Genomic DNA, 24876 nt, shown 5'->3' on the forward strand with positions numbered 1-24876 from the left:
TATAAGAATATATGGGGCGGTCTAGTCTGTTAACACTAGTTCTCCTCACCGCAAATTTTGGATGAAAAGTCTGTCACCGACACAAAACCGGACATGAGCTTCAGGGGCGAGGGTGAGCCCCCCTTAACCCCGCCCCCCAGGGCTGTCCGCAGCAGTGCCTGACTGGCGGCCAGCGCAGGGGGCCTCGTGGGGTCCTTCCCGCGGGCTCCCGACGCACTGCCTGAGCGGGTGAGCAGGAGGCTTCCGGTGTGGGTGACGAGTGGTGGCCGAAGCAGGGGGACATCAAGGGACGTTCAGGCAGGGACCATGGCGGACGGCGGCTCGGAGCGGGCTGATGGGCGCATCGTCAAGATGGAGGTGGACTACAGCGCCACGGTGGATCAGCGACTGCCCGAGTGCGAGAAGCTGGCCAAGGTGAGGGGAGGCCGGCTGGCTGTTGGCGGGCGCCAAGGGCTGAGTCACGGCGCGGAGCTTGCTTAGGCCTCAGGGGGCCTGCCGGCTGGAGGGCGCGTCCCCCACTGCCTGCCCAGCCCGAGTTGGGCCTGCATGAGTAGGAGGTCCCAGGTCCGCTCCGCAGCGGGAGTATGCTAGTGCATACAGCTTCCCAAACCCTCCCCAGGACAGATGGCCACTTCCCGGAGGAGTTGGGGCCCCATGGTACTTTTTGCCTTTTCTTGGTACTGTTTAACGTTTACTTTAGCAGTTTCCCAGGGGTTAAGGCCGCTTTAGCGTTCAGGCTAGGTCAGAGAGTTGAGTTCTGTTGCCCTTGCTGAATCAATTTGAATCAAGTTGTTTTAGGATCATGGGATGTTCCTGGCCTTTAGCCAGCAGTAGGGTTAGGAAAGTGGTAGGGCGAAGGTGATTAGCACAGGACCCCTGCCCTTACGGAGTTCGTATACATCACGAATTAGACGAATCAGTCATGGTGGTGAGTGTCACACAAGTATAAACGTGCCGTTGGGACACAGAGAAGGAAACTGTTCGTTCTTACTGGTGGGATAAGGGAAGGTTTTCCAGAGAAGTTGACGTTTGTATTGGGCCTTAAGAAGAGTGGGATGGGGAGGAGCCGTTCCTGGAGCGGGAACTGCAGAAGTAAAGACAAATAGTCACAGAAGTTCAGGATAACCTCATTAGGGGAGGTCATGAACAGTGGTTTAGCTCAACTGTTTATCTCCCCTGGAACAGGAATTTAACTTGATCCTAACATTTTTAAACCCCCCCCCATGTGCCAGGCAACTTTATGTATCATTTTACATATAAAGAAACCAAGGCTTGGGGAGTTTCTTATGGAACATTACAGTTAGTAATAGAACTGGGGGTTTCAAAACTAGGTTTGTCTGATTTGGGTTTGGATGGTTGTTGCTAAGAATCCTTACACTCAGTCCTCATTAAATTCCTTGACCAATCCAGCCACAAATATTTATTGCTATTCACCTGGGATGCATGTACTAATAGAGTTTTTGTCCTTTAAAAAGCTTACTGCATAAGTACATTTAAGTGTAATAAATTCAGGGACAGGAGTGTCAAGTATTATTTCACAGTAATAGTTCTTGGAAAGAAACCTTTTCAGTACTTCTTCATTTTCTGATAAAGGATTTAATAGAGCTTTACAGAAGACAGGGATAGGGAAAAATAATGAAGTTGATACACCTGAATTTCTTTTTTTCTTTTTTTTTTTTTTTTTAAAGATTTTATTTATTTATGTGACAGAGAGACAGCCAGCGAGAGAGGGAACACAGTAGGAGTGGGAGAGGAAGAAGCAGGCTCCCAGCGGAGGAGCCAGATGTGGGACTCGATCCCAGAACGCCGGGATCACGCCCTGAGCCGAAGGCAGATGCTTAATGACTGCGCTACCCAGGCGCCCCAATACACCTGAATTTCTTAACCGCAGTACACTTGATGGAGGGGAGCCATAAATTCATCTCTGTACTTACTGGTAGCTAGTGTAAAGAAACATCTTGTATATGAAGGTTGGAAAACACCTACAGTGCCAGACAGATAACAATTGCTGGCATTTAATGAGTACTTTCTACAGTGCCAGACACCCTTCTGAGTGCTTACACGCGTTAGCTCATTCGGTCCTCACCTTAGCCCTATGTGATAGGTATCGTTCTTCTTCTTATTTTACAGACATGAAACAGTCTAAGAGAAGTTGAGTCACGTGCTCCTAGGTCATACAGCTAGTAAAGTGGTGGAGCCAGGATGCAAACCAAGCAGACTGATTCTGGAGCTTGTGCTCTCACCATGCTATCCTGCCTAGTGAGCCAAGTGAACTTCTGAGCACCTGTCCAGGGAAAGGGGGCAGTAACTCTTCACCTCCAGTTAATCTTTGCCTATTGGGGATGAAGGCCAAGCCTTGTCAACTCTTCTAATTTGAGGGAGAAACCAGGAAAATGGAGGGTTTTTTAATATGAATTGCCTCAATATTTAGAAATGACACAAATCTATTTTAAAACACGTTTGAGCCAATAGCACATAGGTCGAACAAAACATACGTACGGGTCAAAGTCAGCCCCTGAACCACCACTTTGGAAGTCCTAGATTGCTAGTGTCCAAAGGAAGAAACCATTTGCTTTAAAGAAACACAGCTATTCCTAAAACTGAGACCTGGGAGGAAAAAATCTTCCCTTTACCTTTTTCTTCTGATAGCCTACTGTCAGTAGTCAGTGCTAGACATTGTGGGGAGTACAAAGATTATTATGAGATGAAGCTCTTGCCCTCAGATAGCTTATAGGTCAGTAAGAAAAAAAAATTTCATTTACAGTTGTAGTAATCGTGTGTATGGCATTTATTTAGGAGATTGTGGTTAGTTCAAGATGGTTGAAAAGACTTGCAAACTCAGATGCCTTTTTAGGTGTCAAATTGGTAACAGAATGTTGGTGCCTGTTGAACTGGGTAAAATTAAAGCCATCTGGATTTGTTTTTCTTTTTTAAGCTAGTGAACCAGTGGAACAAAACAAGGCACAGGTGTGGGTTATTTTTTGTGAAGGAGGCAGGTAGAGGACTGGGGGGTGGCAGGGTATAAGCTTTTTGTTTTTTAATGCAAACCCACAATTTTCAACTTTTGGATTAGATGGTTGTCTTACCATCTAGTTAAATTTTATTAAGGTTTGTTTCTTTGTTTTGCCTTTTATTTATTTTTTAAAAGACTTTATTTGACAGAGAGAGTGAGAGTGCATGCACGTGTGCTCAAGCTGGGGATGTAGCAGGCAGAGGGAGAGGGAAAAGCAGGCTCCCCCAGGAACCGGGAGCCTGATGCAGGGTTTGATCCCAGGGTTCTGGGATCACGACCTGAGCTGAAGCCAACTGAGCCACCCAGGTGCCCCTATAGAACACTTTAGCATACATTCTTCTGTTTTTTACTTTGAGCTCATTAGCAAAACTAAAGAAAGTTTTATTGTTTTTCCCTTACTTGTGAGAAAACTAAGGTTCTTGCAGCTTAAGTGGTTTATCCAAAGTCTGCAGCAAAGCCAGATCAGGCTCAGGTCTCCTGGCAACAGGTAGTGTTCTTTTTGCTACATCCCACGACCTCTTTAAGAGACTTTCTTTTGTATTTAATTTCCTTAAAACATTTCTTATTTTTAATATGAAAGACATTTGAAGATAAAAATTATGTTTATAGAAACTTAATAAGAATGTACCCAGTGAGGAAAGCACAGATAGCAGAAACCTTCAAGAGGCAAACTGAAGTATAGATGTGGGTGGTAAAATTGCCAAATCTAGGCCATATCAATCTCCTACAGTGACCTAGTACAATTCTGTTTCTGTATCCCAACACTCACCTAACATTCAACATATGACACCCAGTCACTAATATTTATTGCTGTGTACTTTCCTTTTTAAAAAAATATATTTATTTATTTGAGAGCACAATTGGTGGCACTGGGGTGGGGGTAAGGACAGAGGGAGAGAGAGAGAAGCAGGCCCCTCACTGAGCAGGGAGCCCAATGCAGGGCTCCATCCCAGGACCCTGGGATCACGAACTGAGCTGAAGGCAGACACTTAACTGACTGAGCCACCCAGGTGCCCCTGCTGTGTACTTTCTATATAACATTAGCTGTTATGATGATAATATATTCCAGGCATATCTTCCTAGGTATTGCTTTAATCCTTAGAGCAACCCTGTGGGGCAGGAATTTTAGTATGCTCATTTCACTGAAGAGAAAATTAAGGGTCAGAGAGGGTAAGCGTCTTGCCCAAGGAAACACAGTGGTAGACCTGGCATTTAGACCCAAGCAGTCTGGCCGCAGAGCCTATGTTTTTAACCATTACATTCTGACGCCTCTGTGATTGGTATTTGAGGTTGGTGAGATAATAGGAGTGATACTAGTTCTTGGTAATGGTTAGTGCTTCACCCATGTATTAATCTAAAGAGGGCCTTTTCTGAACTGCAACTATATAGTACTTAGCGGTTCTTACACAGAGGATCACCACCACCCTTCTTGTTTGTGGTATATTTGGTACGTGGGTACTTGGGGATTATTTACATTCTTAAATTGAATATATCCTTTGGTTCTCCTTCTTCATGTCTTTTCATTTGGTTAGCTGTAGCCTCTTTCTCTTTCTTTTTTTCCTTAAGATGCTTTTTTTTCCCCCCTAAGATTTTATTTGACAGAGAGACAGCCAGCGAGAGAGGGAACACAAGCCGGGGGAGCGGGAGAGGAAGAAGCAGGCTCCCAGTGGAGCAGCGAGCCCAATGCGGGGCTCAATCCCAGGACCCTGGGATCAGGCCCTGAGCCAAAGGCAGAAGCTTAACAACTAAGCCACCCAGGCGCCCCTAGCTGTAGCCTCTTAAGGTTACTATCAAAAATAAAGAAGAGGTGAAATGTAAAACAATTTATTGACTGTTAGCAGTTTGGACAAAAAGACCCCTCTGAGAAAAAGGTCATGTGTGGGTCCCCTGGGTGGCACAGTCGTTAAGTGTCTGCCTTCGGCTCAGGGCGTGATCCTGGCGATCTGGGATCGAGCCTCACATCAGGCTCCTCCTCTAAGAGCCTGCTTCTTCCTCTCCCTCTCCCCCTGCTTTTGTTCCCTCTTTCGCTGGCTGTCTCTGTCAAATAAATAAATAAAATCTTAAAAGAAAAGAAAAGAAGGTCATGTGAAAGCATTGAATTGGCATTAAATTTCAACTATTGGCCTTTTTCTTACTTATTTAGGTTGTTTAACAAATCATTAAAGCAGTGGATCCTTTAGGAGTTAAAGGACACAAACATACAGAATTTACAGATACCCAACATGTATTAATGTTGAACAAACTCCTTAGTCATTACCTCATTTACAAAGATTATTTTAATGAGAAAAATGAGTCACAAAAGTGACATGTTCTAACGGGTTGGTTTTGATAGCTCTGACCATCTTGTTCCTCTGAGTTGAAAAGCAGCATCAGGAGGTGGAATTTCAAGAACTGTGTGAATAGATGGGAAAGAAAGGAGGAAAATGGTTAGCCATAGCATTGAACATGGAAGAATGGGAGGAAAAAGTGGGATGATTAAAGAATTGAGAGTTGTATTTAATGAAGTTGATGGTAGCATCCCTCAAATAGCACTGAATTGCCAGTGATGGAACTCGTCACATCCTACATAGTGTGACAGTGAGAATCAGGAATTCTGAGCCATTAAGGTCATCTGATAGTTCTGGTTATTGTCAATGCCTACTATGTACAAGTTGGTGCATGGGAAACAAACATGTTCCAGCCCTGAAGGAATTTATAGACCACTTAGGAGGCAAGATATGCATATTAATAACTGGTACAAGGTGTAAAGGGATGTACCATAACATGTACAGAAGCAACATGATGTGCTTTGCTAGGTACAGAACTCTGAGCTGCAGTGGTGAGCAGCATGGATGCAGTCCCCACTCTTACAGAATTTACATTCTAGTGAGATTAGGAAGACAGGGTGAAAATGGAAAAGAGTTTGGAGTCATTACAAAGCAGAAAGTCAGTGGGCTTGTGAGTTAAACAAGGAAGTGCTGAATAACTACTGACTATGGGGAGTTGTTTAAGAATGCCTTCCTGAGAAGGTGACAGCTGATGTTTTGTTGATACAGCCTATGGCTCTAGAGTGGTATGTGATTCCTTCACATGTAGAGTGCAGTTCTTTAAAACCCATACTCTGGGGGTGCCTGGGTGGCTCACTCTGTTAAATGTCTGCCTTGGGCTCAGGTCATGATCCCAGGGTCCTGGGATCGAGCCCCGCATTGGGCTCTCCACTCAGTGGCAAGTCTGTTTCTGTTCCCTCTCCCTCTGATCTCTCTCACTTTCTCTCTCAAATAAATAAAATCTTAAAACAACAACATACTTCTGAATACTATAGACTATACTCTGTTGATTATAGTCACATGACTAATAGTAATTGCAAAAGTGATAGGTGACCATTAATGAACAGTATTTTGCATCTTAATTATTTTTGTACTACGTTTGTTGCCAGATAGTAACCATTTCCCTAATGGAAATTACCTTGATGGAAGCAAAGATGTGATTTAAACTGGTTACACTGGGTGTTATACGCAACTAATGGAGCATCGAACTTTACATCGGAATCCGGGGATGTACTGTGTGGTGACTAACATAATATAATAAAAAATCATTTAAAAAATAAATAAAAATAAAAAACCAATAAAAAAAATAAACTAGTTACGGTTTGGTGTCATGGAGGGAACACTGGACCAGGAAGCAAGAGCCCTGGGTTCTGGTTCTGCTGATAAGTTTTGTGGCTGAGCTGTTTGGTCCTTAGTCTTTTTATACTCTAAAATGAGGTGATCAGGGCTCCTGGGTAGCGCAGTCGTTAAGCGTCTCCCTTCGGCTCAGGGTGTGATCCTAGTGTTTCGGGATCGAGTCCCACATCAGGCTCCTCTGCTAGAAGCCTGCTTCTTCCTCTCTCACTCCCCTCCTGTGTTCCCTCTCTTGCTGGCTGTTTCTGTCACATAAATAAATAAAGTCTTTAAAAAAAAATAAAATAAAATGAGGTGATCGATCGCATTAAATAATCTGCAGCAGTCTTTACAGTTCTAAGATTCTTTTATCTTTTATGATTTATTAGCCTTTGAAGAATTTATGGATTTGTTCTTTTCCTCTGATGGACATTTAGTCAGCATTTATCATACATATGAATCTATAGAGTTTGCAGAACTGAGGCTCCCCCTTTGCATATGAAACATTGTTGCAATTTTAATCTTACATGTTTCAGACTTAACTATAATAATTGTATAGATTTGAGTTAAAGTTCAAATAATGCCTGTATAGTACATATTCTGTGCTCCATAGAAAATTCATAGTTTAAATGTTATCTTGGAAAATATGGAAAGAGTATTTGAAAAGTCCAAACATTATTTGTATCCTTAATTCAAAAACTGTTTGTTTCTTTCATCAGTAAGAGTAGTACTCATGTACTATCCATGAATGTCATTAAAATAAAATAAGTTTCAGGGCACTTGGCTGGCTCAGTTGGTGGTGCATGTGGCTCTTGATCTTGGGGTTGTGAGTTTGAGCCCCACATTGGGTATAGAGATTACTTAAAAATGAAATCTTTTAAAATGAAAAAAAAATAGGGGCGCCTGGGTGGCTCAGTCGTTAAGCGTCTGCCTTCGGCTCAGGGCGTGATCCCGGCGTTATGGGATCGAGCCCCACATCAGGCTCCTCTGCTATGAGCCTGCTTCTTCCTCTCCCACTCCCCCTGCTTGTGTTCCCTCTCTCTCTGGCTGTCTCCCTCTCTGTCAAATAAATAAATAAAAGCTTTAAAAAAAATGAAAAAAAAATAAATTTCATTTATAGTTAGAAAACCAATTTCAAAATAAAACCATCATCACTTTTTTTTTTTAAAGATTTTATTTATTTATTTGACAGAGACAGCGAGAGAGGGAACACAAGCAAGGGGAGTTTGAGAGAGAGAAGCAGGCTTCCCTGCCGAGCAGGGAGCCCAATGTGGGGCTCCATCCCAGGACCCTGAGATCATGACCTGAGCTGAAGGCAGACGCTTAACAACTGAGCCACCCAGGCGCCCCCCTCCCCATCACTTCGAATTCATTCACTGTTACTAATATCAGTATCTTCAATACTTGCAATTTTTTTTTGCTTTGGACTGGTTTTGTTTTTATCACAATGTGGTTTGTTTTGGTTTTGTTGTTTGTTTTTGTTTTTCTTTTTTAGATTTTACTTACTTAGTTGAGAGAGACCAAGAGCGAGAAAATGATCCCAGGACCCCAAGATCATGACCTGAGCCAAAAGCAGATGCTTAACTGACTTAAGCCCTCCAGGCACCCCACAATGTGTGGTTCTTAATAGGATAGCTTATTTTAGTCCTGATATATTACCATTTAAGTTTATATCATTTGAATTTTGTTATTCCCATTTCCTGACGTGCACCCCAGGAAGAGTATTTTTTGTATATGAGAGATACAGGTTATTGTCAGTTGACAAAAAGGGGTATTCCATTTGGATCAGTATCTGCTTAGAAGCATGACCTTTAGTATAGCATGTATGGATATTCTCGGGTGGTCTTCATTTCCTTTAACCACAATTATAATTTACTTTAAAAGTCATTGAAGAATTAGGGGCTCCTGGCTGGCTCAGTTGGCAGAGCATGCAACTCTTGATTGCGGGGTTGTGAGTTCAAGCCCCACTCTGGGCACAGAGCTTACTTAAAAAAAAAAAAAAAAAAAAAGTCTTTGAAAAATTAAACCAGGGTTTCTTATCTTTTCACCACCAAATATCCTTTTTATTTTTCCTGAAAACTTAATGTTTTAAAGTATTTGTGTTGGTGACTTCATAAAGAAATCATTCATTTTTCCCATTTTTATTCCTCAAAGACACGTACGTGTAAGTGCCACTTAGAGTCTCAGTTCGAAACAAGATAATCTGGTTACCGTACTGAGTTGATCAGTTAGAATCCAAAACAAAGACTTGACTTTTTTTCAGGCGTTAAATCATTGTTCTTTTTTTTTTTTTTTTTTTTTATTTTTTTTTTTTTTTTTTTTTTTTTTTTTAAGAGCCCAATGCGGGGCTCGGGGCTCGATTCCAGGATTCCGGGATCACGCCCTGAGCCGAAGGCAGACGCTTAATGACTGAGCCACCCAGGCGCCCCTAAATCATTGGTCTATATTCAGTTTCTCTTAGGCACTTTGAAATGTTAAAAACAGCTGTGGGCCCCACTTTGGGAACCACTGACTTAAGGAGTCCACAGGAAAAGCAAGCACTACCAAGAGAAGAAAACCAAAACAATAGTGGTAATGGGGGTGGCCCTTTTCCTCTGAAATGGATTTTTTTTTCTTTTCTGTGTCAGAAACATCTCATTTTAGGCTAGTTTGTTTGGTTTTGTGTTGGTGGTAGTGTTTTCATGGTTCATTTTTATCTTTTGTTTTAGGAAGGAAGACTTCAAGAAGTCATTGAAACCCTTCTCTCTTTGGAGAAACAGACCCGCACTGTGAGTAGATTATAGTGAAAACCTCAATTATCATTAATTTCACTTAACAGTGCTCCATTAACTTCAATATATTTTCATTCTTACAGGCTTCTGATATGGTGTCTACATCCCGCATCTTAGTTGCAGTAGTGAAGATGTGCTATGAGGCTAAGGAATGGGATTTACTTAATGAAAATATTATGCTTTTGTCAAAAAGACGGAGTCAGTTAAAACAAGTGAGTTCATGACTACATTTGCATTTAAATAAGGACTTTAGAAAACCGTTCTATGAATCTGTTTTAAATTTACTGTTAAATCAGCATTACATTCCAGACAGTTTTTAAAAATTCTGCCCATATTTTTATGTCAGCTGTTTTTATGTTTTTTTCCAGTTTTTATATATTTGCATATTTTTACAAAATTGTGCTGAGTGTTGGTGCGGCTTTGTTCTATTTCCATGTGGCTCCATGTCTTCATGTTTATTATTTTTTTATTTTTTTTAAAAGATTTATTTATTTGAGAGAGAGTACGCACGTGTGCGCGCACACACGCTGGAGCATGTGAGGGGTGGGAGAGGGAGAGAGAGAGAATCTCAAGCAGAATCCCCACTGAGCGCAGAGCTTGGAGGATCTCAGCCCTGAGATCACGACCTGAGCCAGAATCAGGAGCTAGACATTCAACTGACTGAGCCACCTAGGCTCCTCCTCATGTTTATTATTTTAAATGATTGTGTTATTATCCATCAAATTGATCATCTGTAATTTACTTAGTCATGTCTTTTATTAAATATTTAAGATTTAACTTATTTTGAGGCCATTTTTCAGACATTAGTTTGACTAATTTTGTTTAAAGATTATGTTCTCATTTGGTGTTTTGGGGAAGCTAGATTTTCTTTACTGTTTTCCCTGTTTTTTTTTGCTTGAGTTTTTGTTATTGTTTTTTAGTAAACTCTGTGCCCAATGTGGGGCTTAAACCTATGACCCCAACGTCAAGAGTCACATGCTCTACTGACTGAGCCAGCCAGGCGCCCCATTCTGTTTGAGATTGAGATATTTAAATGATCCTCTGTACAAGTAGATTCCACTTGTCATTTATATCTCATCTTTCAAATGCTGTTCCCTGAGTAGTTTCCAGGTTTTTATTTTTTGCTTGCAAATAAAGGTATTAACATTGTAAAACAGAATAGTAGTAGTGGAACCAAAAACAGAAATATGGTGTTCTTGTTCAGATCTCTTGTTTTATTAATTAGTTTACTGCTAGAGTGAACCTAGTGTTAGAGTGGGTTAAATTATTTTTTTTGCATAAAATGTTTTTCTCCTTTTTTTTAGATAAGTTTATATGCATATAATTTGGTCAAGAATTAACATAGAGGGGCTTCTGACTGGCTCAGTTGGTATAGCTTGTGACTCTAGATGTCTGGGTTGTGAATTCGAGCCCCACATTGGGTGTAGAGATTACTTAAAAATAAGATCTAAAAAAAAATTAATATAGATTTGAGGCAGTCTAGTATATGTGAATGAAATTGACTTAAATATGCCTTTTACTGCTGAATTCTGTGGTTTGAGAGACCATCATAGAAGCAACTGAGAGACTGACATTGTCTTCCTCTGATTTTCTAAGAGATTTACTTTCTAAGGACAGTTTGGAAAGGGCTGCTTATTTATTTGTCTTGAGGCAATCTGGGTTAAAGTAAACAAAAATATGTGTTTTATGTAGTACTAGTGCCATTCAAAGCACATACCCAAAAATACAGATTATTAATAGAGTCATAACATTTCAGAGCTAGTAGAAGGGACTGTTTAACTCTGGCTTTTCTGATTGAAAAACTGACATTTGTATGTAAGACTCTCAGAATGTGAAGAAATGTGTCAGGTAACTTCTAGTTCATAGACAATATAAATCACGAGTAACAGTAGTCCATCTTTAGCAAGGTGATTTGTTTTTTTTAAAAGTTACACACATAGGGGCACCAGGGTGTCGCAGTGGTTTGAGAGATTGACTCTGGATTTCGGCTCAGGTCATAATCTCGGGGTTGTGGGATGGAGCCCTGTGTCAGGCTCTGCACTCAGCACGGGGTGTGCTTGTCCCTCTCCCTCTGCTCCTCCCCCAGCTCACTGTCTGGCACGCACTCTCTCTCGCTCTTTTTCTAAAAAATCTTAAAAGTTACAGACTCACACAGCAATATATAGTGAGTGACATAGAAGAATAGTGAGTGGCGTTGGGAGACATGAAAGGAGGAAGAGAGGGTTTTGGTTAGGTTTGTCCGGGGAGGCTTCCTGGAGAAGAGTTTGAGCCAGTCTCGCAGCTGGCTAATGGCATGACCACAACTGTGGTGGGGCTCCTCTTTTTGCTGTGACATATGTCTTCTTAGCTCTGGAAAGTGCTTAAGGACTCAAAATGTGCCTCTCCTTTTCCCGTAATTACTTTTTACCTAAAACTTTTCTTTTTGCTCTACCAGACTTAGAAAGTATTGATTTTCTTAAAATAACCTTTTCTAGATTGCTTAAAATTAATGGTTTCTAATTCACTGTCTGTCACTTGAGCCCAGGGGGTAAGCCTCACTCCAACTATGACTTACCTGATGACTTGTAATTTTTCAGGGACCAGCAGGATGTTCACTTACCATTAGGATATTGATGTACTTGTTTTGTTTTGTTTTTCTTGTACCCCATCTGATTCCTGTTAATGTAGTTTTTGCACAGCTTTTAGAATTACTAAGGCGTATGCCCTTCTAGAAATCATGGTTATAATTAGTGTTAGAAGGATCATTTTTTGAGATGCAAGATGTCCCAGAGCCTTGCACTTATTGAAAGAGTTATATTTCATAATAAAACCTTCGCTTTCTGGAACTCCTGTGTCTGAACAGCCAATTTTTCAGGTAATTAGAAGTTCGACCTGAGCTACATGAATATTGTTTTTCAAGAAAATCTTTGCAAGCTATACCATGGGATTTTTTTTTTTCCAGCTTGATGTATAATCGACAGAAGGTATTCTGTTCACTTTTCTGCCGTCTTAAACAAAATAGGCATTTTCTTGATGACAGAATCCTAATTATTATTCTCAGTGATTATGATAATTGATAATGCTGTTTAGAATCTGTATTAGAGGGGCTCCTGGGTGGCTCAGTTGTTAAGCATCTGCCTTCAGCTCAGGGCGTGCTCCCGGAGGCCTGGGATCGAGCCCCACATTGGGCCCCCTGCTCCACTGGGAAGCCTGCTTCTCCCTCTCCCACTCTCCCTGCTTATGTTCCCTCTCTTGCTGGCTGTCTCTCTCTGTCAAATAAATAAGTAAAATCTTTAAAAAAAAAAAAATCTGTATTAGAGGTTACAAAATACAGGCCATGGGCCAAATCCCACCTGCCAGCTTTGTAAATAAAGTTTTTATACATAGCCATCCATTTGTTATACATCATCTGGCAGCTTTGTAGTTACAAAGGCAGAGTTGAATAGTAGCCATAGAGACACCCTGTGGCCCACACAATTTAAAATATTTACTATGTAAATATTTACCAGAATTTACCGAAATGTTCAGAATGTTAGAGCTAGAGGTAATGTAGTCCAACCCATTTATATTATCCTTGTGGAACCTGGGCAAAGGACATGTGGCCATCAATGTCATATTTCATTGAGGGGAGTATGGGTAAGACTATGGCTTCTCCTCCCTACCCAGGGGGTGGAATTACTTAACCTTTTGCCTCTGCCACTGACTCTTTTCTTTAGTCACAGTATCTGCTGGCTATGGCTTCATTGTGTTCACAGCCACCGTTGAACTCTGCTTTTCTCTTCTCTTTCTTCCCCCTTTCGTCTTTTACAACTTCTGTGCTTTTTTGCTTGGCTCCAGAAAAAGCCAGTTAGGAAGGCTTTTTTAGATTTTATTTATTTGAGAGAGACAGAGAGAGAACATAAGCAGATGAAGAAGCAGAAGCAGACTCCTGCTGGTCAGGGAGCCTGATGTGGGACTCAGTCCCAGGACCCTGAGAACGTGACCTGAGCTGAAGGCAGACGCTTAACCGACTGAGCCAGCCAGGCACCCCATCTAGGAAGCCTTCTGATAGACATCCTTGAACACCCCTTTTGTGTAATAAATTCATGGTTTGTAGTGGAGAGGTGTAAAGTCTTTCATCTGAGGTTTTCCTAACCTTTTTGAATTTATTACTAGGTGTTTAGTACTTCTTAGCTATCAGAGACATTTTTTTTTAAGATTTTGTTTATTTAAGAGAGAGAGAGAGACAGAGCATGAGCAGGGGGGAGGGGCAGAAGCAGGCTCCCCAGTGAGCAGGGAGCCCTATTCCGGGCTCAATCCCAGGACCCTGGTATCATGACCTGAGCCGAAGGCAGCTGCTCAAATGACTGAGCCACCCAGGTGCCTCCTATCAGAGACATTTTGAATTTTTTTTTTTAAGATTTTATTTATTTATTTGACAACACAAGCAGGAGGAAAGGCAGAGGGAGAAGCAGGCTCCCTGCTCGCCTCACGTAGGGCTCAATCCCAGGACCCTGGGATCACAACCTGAGCTGAAGGCAGTGGCTTAACCAACTGAGCCACTCAGGCACGCCATGAATTTTTTATTATTTTTTATTTTAAAGCAAGCTCTACACCCAGCGTGGGGCTTGAACTCATAGCCCTGAGATCAAGAGTTTCATGCTCTACCAACTGAGCCAGCCAGGCACTCCTTATGTTTTTTAATAGGCATATCAGTATCTATACTTGCTTGGGAAGACTAGATTTGAACATAGCTCTTCCGTTGATGAAATACTTCCTTTTAAATTCTATGAGGAATGACTCTTACTTATGAATGGTTTTTATTATTTTAGGCTGTTGCAAAAATGGTTCAGCAATGCTGTACTTATGTTGAGGAAATCACAGACCTTCCAATCAAACTTCGATTAATTGATACTCTACGAATGGTTACAGAAGGAAAGGTAAGTTTTCCATTGGCATAACTCAACAGTGGAAAGTCCTGTCTTTTCTGTATTCAGAGATTCTTATGTAGACATTATATTAATAGATACATAGATATTTTTTAAGATGACAAAATAGGTCATCACCTTGATTCAACCATTATCTTTGTACATTTCCTTCTAGTATCTTCCCATATACAAATGAATGTATTTACTTATTTATATATATTTTTTAAAGATTTTACTTTTAAGTAATCTCTGCACCCACCGTGGGTCTCAAACTAATGACCTGGAGATCAAGAGTCGCATGTTCTTCTGACTGAGCCAGCCAGGCACCCCTAAGTGAATATATTTAAATAGTGGCAGTCTCAGTATAGCCAAATTTTTCTAGGAATTAGTGATCTTACTCCAAATTTACATGTAGTAATAATGAATCAAAGATAAAGCTAATTCTTCACCCTAGCCTAGATCTGCTTGAGAAATCTATGTTTGGGATAACTAAGGTTTCACTCTACTATTTAAAATAATAGAGTACTGGGGTGCCTAACTGGCTCAGTTAGTAGAGCAAGTGACTCTTGATCTTGGAGTTTGAGTTCGAGCCCCATGTTGGATGTAGAGCTTACTTAAAAAAAAAGAAAAAAAGTAATAGCGTATTCACAGTGTAGGTTTAATTTTCAGGATTTCACTGTCTTGGCAGAATCCATTTGTATTTCTTTTGATCCCTTTTTTCCCTCCTAATTTTTCGTTTCTCCAAAAACGACAAGTATGAAATGGTGACTGAGGTAAGTATATTTTTTTTTTCTGGACTGATTTTTGTGATCTGAGAATAAAAACTTAGCTTATAATTAGCTTATTAGGTCTTGACTGTCACTTCAGTAAAACTTTTTAAAAGATTTTATTTGTTTTTAAAGATTTATTTATTTTAGAGCGTTGGTTGGGGGGGAGGAAGAGAGAATCTCGAGCAGACTCCCCACCGAGTGTGGAGCTCAACATGGGATTCAGTCTCATGACCCTGAGATCATGACCTGAGCCGAAATCAAGAGTCAGACGCTCACACCACTGAGCCATCCAGGTGCCCCAAGATTTTATTTTTTTAAGTAATCTCTATACCCAAAATGGGGCTTGAATCTGCAACCCTGAGATCGAGAGTCTTACGCTGTTGTGACTGAGTCAGCCATGTTTATGGAGCACCCGTGTTGTGCTAGATCCAGAATGAATATGACACTGTCCTTCACCACCTCAAAGAGATCCATCATAAAAACAGTCACTGTGCTGTGTCTTGACTTTTTTTTTAATTTTTTTTTTTAAAGATTTTTTTATTTATTTGACAGGGATAGAGACAGCCAGCAAGAGGGAACACAAGCAGGGGGAGTGGGAGAGGAAGAAGCAGGCTCATAGCGGAGGAGCCTGATGTGGCTCGATCCCATAACGCCGGGATCACGCCCTGAGCCGAAGGCAGACGCTTAACCGCTGTGCCACCCAGGTGCCCTGTGTCTTGACTCTTGATTTCGGCTCAGGTCATAATCTCAGGGTCATGAGATCGAGCCCCATGTTGGGCTCCCCATTGAGCAGGGAGTCTGCTTGAGATTCTCTCCCTCCTTTTGTCCCTCCCCCAGCTTGTGCCCACGGTCTCTTTCTTTCTAAAATAAAATCCTTAAGAAACACATGGAACATTTAGGAAAATGAAAATTATTTTTCTTGGAGATTGAGGTTTTTGGGGGTGGAGTAGGGAAAGGGGTTGCTGTGGAACAAAGGCTAAAGGGATAAGGAAGCCTAAGCATGAAAATTAGTTCCCTAGACTCCATTAGGCTGTAGTTATATTTTTGATGTTTAATTTGCTGGAAATTATAAATCCACTAATATTACTTAATAACTGTAAAAAATGCTGGTAACTTTTATAAGGTCAAATAGTTTTACTTTATTGTTATTATTTTTTTAATAAGCTCTGTACCCAATGTGGGACTTGAACTCATGACCCCAAGGTCAAGACTCACATGCTCTACCAATTGAGCCAGCCAGGCGCCCCTCAAATAATTCTTTTAAAGGCTCTGTTCTGTTTTCTGTACTATTCAATGTAGCTTATGGTTCTGTTACTCATTAAACACAATGATTTCATATTTAGGTTCTTGAAACAAAGCTACAAAATATGGATAATGTTTCATAGAGACTTTTTCTTAAAAATTATGTGATTGTGGGGCGCCTCGGTGGCTCAGTTGGTTAAGTGTCCAGCTCCTGTTTTTGGCTCAGGTCGTGATCTCAGGATGGTGAGATCAAGCCCTGAGTCAGGCTGCACATTCAGCGGGGAGTCTGCTCTAGATTCTCTCTCTCTCTTGCCCCCCTCCTCCCTGGGCACGCATGCACGAGCATGTGTGCGTGTGCACATGCACTCTCTCTCTCAAATGAATAAATTTTTTTTTTTAAATTTTTTAATTTCTTTATTCGACAGAGATAGAGACAGCCAGCGAGAGAGGGAGCACAAGCAGGGGGAGTGGGAGAGGAAGAAGCAGGCTCATAGAGGAAGAGCCTGATGTGGGGCTCGATCCCATAACACCGGGATCACGCCCTGAGCCGAAGGCAGATGCTTAACCGCTGTGCCACCCAGGTGCCCCGAATAAATTTTTTTAAAAAAATTACGTGACTGTGAAATGTAAAATGTCACTCAGCTATATTTGTTCTTGGAGGATAAAGTGCATGATCGCTGCGGGATAAATACTGTTAGGCTTAGTTTGAGTAATAGTTCAGGTCTGTCTTTAAAATGTTAACACGTTTCTCTGGGAATTTTGATAATACAAATTTCTCATATTTGTAGATTTATGTTGAAATCGAGCGTGCTCGGCTGACTAAAACATTAGCAACTATAAAAGAGCAAAACGGTGACGTGAAAGAGGCAGCCTCCATCTTACAGGAGTTACAGGTAAGGAGTTGTATTTAGAATGTGAAAATCTTTATATTTGTTCAGCAGTATTTGTTGTGGCAATAGCTTACTTTGACACCTTACCACTTTTTTAAAACTACCCAGATAAGAGTGAGCGCAGTGGAGCGGAAGGTTACTCAGGTACCTGAAAATTGTGTAATTAGGGTCCTGACTAAATTTAACTGCTCAGAAAGTTTTGAAGAAAAGTTAGAATCAATGCATTAGTCTTGATTTTGTGCTATTTGAAAATTGTCATTCTCTTTAGAACTCAAATAAAACTAGTAATTCATGTACTATGTATGCCTGAGGGAGTTGCTGTTAATCATTAGCCTCATTCTAAATGAATATTTGATTGATGGTCAATTTCTAGGCTAAATTGTTCTAACAAAGAAAAATTGCCTCATAATTGGCCATGTTTCAGGACAAATTTTTAAGAGAGATCTTAAAATGAGCAACGTACTAAGAAATCTGAGAAAAGCCATAGACTCGTTCTCTCAAAATTTTCCTTGTAATTTTGGCCCATCAAGGTTTCGGCATTAAGTTAAATTACTTATTCGGATTTTTCCGTCATGTGCTAGTTTAGCTTAAAGGAGGGGAAAAAATAACACTGAGAGGATCCTGTGTGCTATGCATTGTCTTTGTTGGTTTTTTTTAAAACATGTCCTGTGTTGTCTACACATTTTATCTTCTTCGGTGTTCATATACAACACTATTTTTATCCCCATTTTTCTGCCAAGGAAACAAACTCAAAGTAATGTGCCTAAAGTCATTGCCAAGAAGTGGTGGAGTTCAAATTCCTACTAGTTCTGTTTGGCTTCAGACTTTTCTTCTTTTTTATTAAAAGACTTTATTTTTTAGAGCAGTTTTAGGTTCACAACAAAGTTGAGTGGCAAGTACAGCGTCCCCATATGCCCCCTGATGCCCTCCCCCTGCAACAGGCACACACACATGCACAATTTCCCCTTCCACCAATATCTCCCACCGGAGTGGTACATTAGTCACAGTTGATGAACCTACGTCGACGTGTGATCACCCAAAGTCTGTATTTTGCATTAAAGTTCATGCTTGGTGTTGTATGTTCTGCAGGTTTGACAAACGTTTAATGACCTGTGTTCATCAATGTAGTATCATGTAAAAAGTTTCACTGCCCTAAAAATTCTCTGTGGTCTGCCTGTTCCTCTTCCTCTCCATCCCAATCCCGGCAACCACGAATATTTCTACTGTCTCCATAGCTTTGCCTTCAAACTCTGTTTTCTTTCTTTCTTTCTTTCTTTTTTTTTAATCTATTTATTTGACAGAGATGGAGAAAGCCAGCAAGAGAGGGAACACAAGCAGGGGGAGTGGGAGAGGAAGAAGCAGGCTCATAGCAGAGGAGCCTGATGTGGGGATCGATCCCAGACGCCGGGATCACGCCCTGAGCCAAAGGCAGACGCTTAACCGCTGTGCCACCCAGGCGCCCCCAAACTCTGTTTTCAACCAGGAGGATTGTGTGCCTCATGATTCAACATCCTCTGAAATATTCTTACCAAAAAAAATTCACCTCAATTATATAAAGCTTCTGGTTTAACTACCAGTTTACAGGATATACTAGGGACAGAGGAGCCTATTAAATGATACCACAAGGATGCAATCAGCGTAATTTAGACTCTAGGAAACTGTAGGATGATTGGCTTGATTTTGTCAGTAAATGGCAAAGGAATAAACGGCAAGGAATAAAGAGCCATAAGAAACATATCTGATGATTGCAACGCATGAGCCTTATTTGGATTCTGATTTAATTAAAATAAATGAGATAGATATTGGGAACTGACTAGATATTTGGTGATACAAGGAATTTTTAGATAAGTTTTTTTCAAAGTTTAGAGACACATACTGAAATACATGATATGTTGTCTGAAATTTGCTTCAAAGTAATTGACACATGGAGAGTGGGTGAAGATACATAAATGAAACATTGATGGCTTATTGTATAAGTTTTTATTTTCCTTAACAAAAAATTACAAAGAAGACCATGAAATCAAAACCTTTTTCAGACCTAATAATAATAAGAATGAAATAGCCTTACTTCATTTCACTTTGCCATTCTACATTTTATAAATTCATTTGCAATATGTGTATGCAAATATTAAATTGTTTTTCATAGTATTTGACGTAATTGATTTTCTATATTGTATCTGTTGTATATTTACTGTAACTCTACATTCTACATCCGTTAGAAGTCATATCAGTCTCATTACCTGAATTTTAAGAAGGCTAGCACCTCTTTTTTTCTATAATTTTTTTCTATAATTTTTCTATAATTTTTTTCTATAATTTTTCTATAATCTCTATAATTTTTCTATAATTTTTTTCTGTAAATAGCCTGCGAGTGGCATCTTTTTTGTGTTTAGAATTGTAATTTCTGGGGCGCCTGGTGGCTCAGTCAATTAAGCGTCTGCCTCCTGCTTGTGTCATGATCCCAGGGTCCTGGGGCCCCACATCGGGCTCCCTGCTCAATGCGGAGTCTGCTTCTCCTTCTCCCTCTGCCTGTCTCCCCGGCTTTTGCTCTTTCTGTTTTTCTCTCTCTCTCAAACAAATAAAATATTTTTTAAAAATGAATGAACTATTGATATGCACAACAATTTAAGTGAATCTTAGTATTCAAAGCATTACGCTGAGTGAACAAAGATAGTCTCAAGAAATTGCATTCTGTGCTTGACATTCTTGAAAAGACATCTGTAGTGATGGAGAACAGTTCATTCTGAGTGGGGGAAGTGTTACTATAAATGGGGGAGTTTGGGGGTGATAGAACTGTTCTGTATCTTGATTGTGATTACACAAGTCTATACGTATGTTAAAATTCATAGAACTTTTTATGCCAGAAGAAAAAATATCCATTTTCCTATATAATTTTTTAAATTGTAATTTCCTGGAGAAAACTAGCTTTTTATATCATCATCAGCGCTCCCCAGTGTGCAAGAAGGTTCTTATTATTTGACAAGTGTGAATATGTTCAAACATTTAATCTTGCAGTTTTTAGAAATTACCGAATAGAAACTTATTTGGGGTCTTACTTTGCTAGGTGGAAACCTATGGGTCAATGGAGAAGAAGGAGAGAGTGGAGTTTATTTTGGAGCAAATGAGGCTCTGCCTAGCTGTGAAGGATTACATTCGGACACAAATCATCAGCAAGAAAATTAACACCAAATTTTTCCAGGAAGAAAATACAGAGGTAAGCATGTCTTTTACTGCAAGTTTACTTTAGAGGTGTTTGGAAAAAACCCATAAGCCCCAATTTATTTTTATCAACTCTTTTTCAGAAATTAAAGTTGAAATATTATAACTTAATGATTCAGCTGGATCAACATGAGGGATCCTATTTGTCTATTTGTAAGCACTACAGAGCAATATACGATACTCCCTGTATACAGGCAGAAAGTGAAAAGTGGCAGCAGGTGAGAATATATTCTTATGCTTGACATTGATACTTACTAGGAAGAATTTGCATTTTTTATTTTGAAATGATTATATGCAGTTGTGTGGTGCTGATTTCTATTCAGTGTGTTGATTATTCAGTTTATCTTTACTGATTGAAATGAATTGTGGCAATATTCTAAATTATTTATCACTTTTGAAGAATGTAGCCTTGCTGTTTAAAATATGTATGGCAGGGGGGCACCTGGGTAGCTCAGTCAGTTAAGCATCCTACCCTTGATTTTGGCTCAGGTCATGATTTCAGGGTCGTGAGATCAAGCCCCACATCAGGTTCTGCACTCAGCTTGGGATCTGCTTGAGATTCTTTCTCTCCCTGTTTCCCTCATTCTTGTACTCATGCATGCGCACGTGAGCATGCTCTAAATAAATGAATAAATAAATAGATAAAATCTTTTTTTAAAAAAAAGGGGGGGATGCCTGGGTGGCTCAGTCGGTTAAGCATCTCTCTTTGGCTTAGGTCATGATTCGGGGGCCTGGGATCGAGCCCTGTGTCAGGCTTCTTGGTCAGTGAGGAGCCTGCTCCTCCCTCTCCGTCTGCTGCTCCCCCTGCTTGTGCTCACTCTCTGTCAAATAAATTAATTTTAAAAAAATCTTTTTATATATATATATTTTTTAAAAGATTTTATGTATCTGAGAGAGAGAGAATATGAGCAGGGTGAGGGACCAAGGGAGAAGCAGACACCCTGCTGAGCAGGGAGCCTGATGTGGGGCTCCATCCCAGAACCCTGGGGTCGTGACCTGAGCCAAAGGCAGATGTTTAACTGACTGAGCCACCCAGGCGCCCTCCAAAAATAAACTTTAAAAAAATAAAATTAAATATGTATAGCAGGAGCGCCTGGCTGGCTCAGTTGTAGAGCATGCAACACTTGACCCTTGGGGTCATGAGTTTTTAAGCACCATGTCGGGTGTAGAGATTACTCTAAAATATGTATAGCAGGTCACTTGCTAGCAGAGGTTGTAGGTAAAAGACCTAGCATTACTTTGGAAAATAATTTCACAAAACCATTCAAATAGTTTATATGTTTATTCCACGTTTGTGCTGCTGACATGTTATAAGAACTTTTTCGTTACACATCTGACGCCAAAAAATGCCAGCCCAGGTAGTAATTTAAATTAGCAAAGATTTAGTGTAATTGTTCCAAGAAACTAAATATGACAAGAAGCCACTGTTAAGGGCTGCTTGGTAGGATGTTTATTCCCTAAGACTTTGAGAATAATATCAAACATGAATATAGACAATTCTCCCATGATTTGGTAGTTCCTGCCTGAGTTTCTGCTTTGTTTCTAAGCTTGTTTATAATTCATCGTGTTATACATTTTTAGGCTCTGAAAAGTGTTGTCCTCTATGTGATCTTGGCTCCTTTTGACAATGAACAGTCTGATTTGGTTCACCGAATAAGTGGTGACAAGAAGTTAGAAGAAATTCCTAAATACAAGTAAGTACTTTTATAGCTAGTGTAGTACATGTCAGCAGAAACACCATTTTAAAAGAAAATTGGTTAACCTAAGTGTACACCTGCTTCATTTGGTTGCTGACAGATTGTATTGGTGAATAAAATTAGAGTTTATAAAATAGTGAAATGTTTTTTTCCCACTGCATTAGAAATTAATGAGGCTATAACACACTTCATTCTAAACCACTTACCAGGGGGTCCCTGGGTGGCTCAGTCAGTTAAGCATCCGACTCTTGGTCTCAGCTCAGGTCTTGATCTTGGGGTTGTGAGTTTGGGCCTCACATTGGGCTCCACGCTGGGTGTGGAGCCTACTTTAAAAAATAAACAAATAAACCACTTATCAAATAGAAGTTGCATTTCAAGCTCACTTAGCAGCTTTTGGTTAATTAACCATTTGCTAAAGTTTAGTGTTAGTAGTTTGGGGCTTTGTGATTTTCAGAAGTACATACTATATAAAACAGACATACGCTACCTGAGGACAGTGGGCTTTTATCTATTAAAAGCTGTTTTTCTTTTATCTGTCTCATTGGTAAGTTTGCATTAATTTTTCCCAAGACTGGCAAATATATTGCAGGAGGAAGCAGAATGTTAAGTAGGGGTAATGCTCCATTCAGATTTACCGTGGAAAAAATGGTAGTAAAATAGGTAAAATAAATAATAACCAACTTATGTTTTGTTCTACAAATAAAAATTTTTACAGTCTTTGTCAATATCTAAACATTTGCTGTTATAGTACATGAAACTTAGTTTTTACATATTTGGAATATTAAGTTTTATACAATTTACAGGGATCTTTTAAAGCTTTTTACCACAATGGAGCTGATGCGTTGGTCCACACTTGTTGAAGACTATGGAATGGAATTAAGAAAAGGGTCTCTTGAGAGTCCGGCAACTGATGTTTTTGGTTCTACAGAGGAAGGTGAAAGAAGGTGGAAAGACTTGAAGAACAGAGTTGTTGAACATGTAAGAATCTGGCATGGTAGAGATGCCAGTCTGAAAGTAAACTTCGGCAAATTTAAGCATAAACTTTTATTTTTCAAATTTGATAGGTGTTTTTTTTTTTTTTCAAGGTTATGTCTATAATTCTTTGCTTTTGGGTTTTTGTCTTTTTGGGGTTTTTTTTTGCTATGCCCAATGTAGTGATGTAAATTTGTTGTTGAACGTTTATTGTATATTTCCAAAACCACATCAGAATTTATCTCCTCCCTCTTACTTCCGCCTGCCCTATTCCCCCATTTTTGGCTTTTCAGGAAAACAAACAAACAAACCCCTGTATTTTAGCATGCTTATTTTGAGGGGACTTCTCAAGAATCCAAAATTTTAGGGACACCTGGCTGGCTGAGTCAGTAAATCATGTGACTCTTGATCTTGGGGTTGTAAGTTTGAGCCTCACATTGGATTTAGAGGTTACTTAAAAATAACATCTTAAAAAAAAAATCCAAAATTTTATAGCCTATAAACCAGAAGGAATTTCTTAAGAATGCGGGGGATGGTTGTGGGTGAAAGGATTTCTTTCGGATACTCGCTTAGTAGTTTTGGGAATGGGTAACAAGTCTTAAACTTAAGGTCTTTGATCTTCTTGGCGTCACTATAAGTTGAATTATCTCAGCATTCATTCACATGACAAACATTTATTGTGAGCCTTCTATGTGCCAGATACTGCACAAAGTTGCCGGGACATGTGGGAAAGTAAGACATGGTCCCTGCCGTCCGACAGCTTAAAAAGAAGTCATAGGGAAAGGTGCATTTATAAATAAAAGTATCCAAGATACTAGGCACAGGGGCACCTGGGTGGCACAGCCGTTAAGCGTCTGCCTTCAGCTCAGGGCGTGATCCTGGCGTTATGGGATCGAGCCCCACATCAGGCTCCTCCGCTAGGAGCCTGCTTCTTCCTCTCCCATTCCCCCTGCTTGTGTTCCCTCTCTCGCTGGCTGTCTCTATCTCTGTCAACTAAATAAATAAAATCTTTAAAAAAAAAAAAAAAAAGATACTAGGCACAAATAGCTATCAAATGGAGTGGAGCATAAGTAGAGAGTGATTGGTTCTACCTGAAAGGGGGTGCCTGGCTGGCCCAGTTGGAGCATGTGACTCTTCATCTTGGGGTCGTGAGTCCAAGCCCTATGTTGGGTGTGGAGACTACTTAAAAATCTTAAAAAAGAAAGAAAGGTCAGGCTAGGAATTGACACAGGAGGTAAGATTTGTAGGAAGAGTACCTGGTGAGCAGGCAGATGGGATACTCTGAGCGGCGACTTGGAGATGCACCAGCAGGGGACATAAGCACCTGCAAGAACAGGGCTCAGTGAGGAAGAAAGTCGGAGATACGGAAAGGGTCTGGAACTTAACAAAGTTTATATACTGCAGTAGAGGAAACTTTGACCTGAGAGGACGATGACCAGGCTTGTATCTTACAAAGACCCCTCTGGCAGTAAGTGTGGAGAATGGATTTTGGGGAGAGACAGGAATAGAACTGAGACTAGGTGAAGGCCCCTTATGGGCTTCCGCCAAGTCTGTAGCTGAGGGATTGAAGAATGGATGGGGTGGAATTATTTTAAGAAAGAAAATCAATTGAATTTGGTCCCTGATTACACTTAAGGGATGAAGGAAAGGGGGGTCTAGAATGATTGTCCTTCTTCCTAAGAAGTTGGTGTTGCCATGGACCCAATAGAGTTGGGAGGAAGGACAGCTCCTTCAAAGATCAGTTCATTTGCTCTCCCCACTGTTCCCCATTTTTCCTA

At 40.3% G+C, this 24876-nt stretch overlaps 1 protein-coding gene across 1 annotated transcript in view; it reads left to right on the forward strand.

Moving 5' to 3' along the window:
* The first annotated feature begins 209 nt into the window (after positions 1-209).
* The window catches only part of PSMD12 (proteasome 26S subunit, non-ATPase 12), a 29972-nt gene continuing 5305 nt past the window's right edge, over positions 210-24876 (forward strand). Inside the window, exons 1-9 of the mRNA XM_002924625.4 lie at positions 210-414; positions 9360-9419; positions 9506-9634; positions 14213-14320; positions 17109-17213; positions 20275-20424; positions 20513-20647; positions 22011-22123; positions 22930-23104. Of these exons, the coding sequence (XP_002924671.1) occupies positions 307-414; positions 9360-9419; positions 9506-9634; positions 14213-14320; positions 17109-17213; positions 20275-20424; positions 20513-20647; positions 22011-22123; positions 22930-23104 (1083 nt within the window). The 5' untranslated portion in view covers positions 210-306. The remainder of the gene's footprint in view (positions 415-9359; positions 9420-9505; positions 9635-14212; positions 14321-17108; positions 17214-20274; positions 20425-20512; positions 20648-22010; positions 22124-22929; positions 23105-24876) is intronic.

The sequence above is a fragment of the Ailuropoda melanoleuca genome, chromosome 13 (assembly GCF_002007445.2).
Source record: "Ailuropoda melanoleuca isolate Jingjing chromosome 13, ASM200744v2, whole genome shotgun sequence".
Classification (NCBI taxonomy): Eukaryota; Metazoa; Chordata; class Mammalia; order Carnivora; family Ursidae; genus Ailuropoda; species Ailuropoda melanoleuca.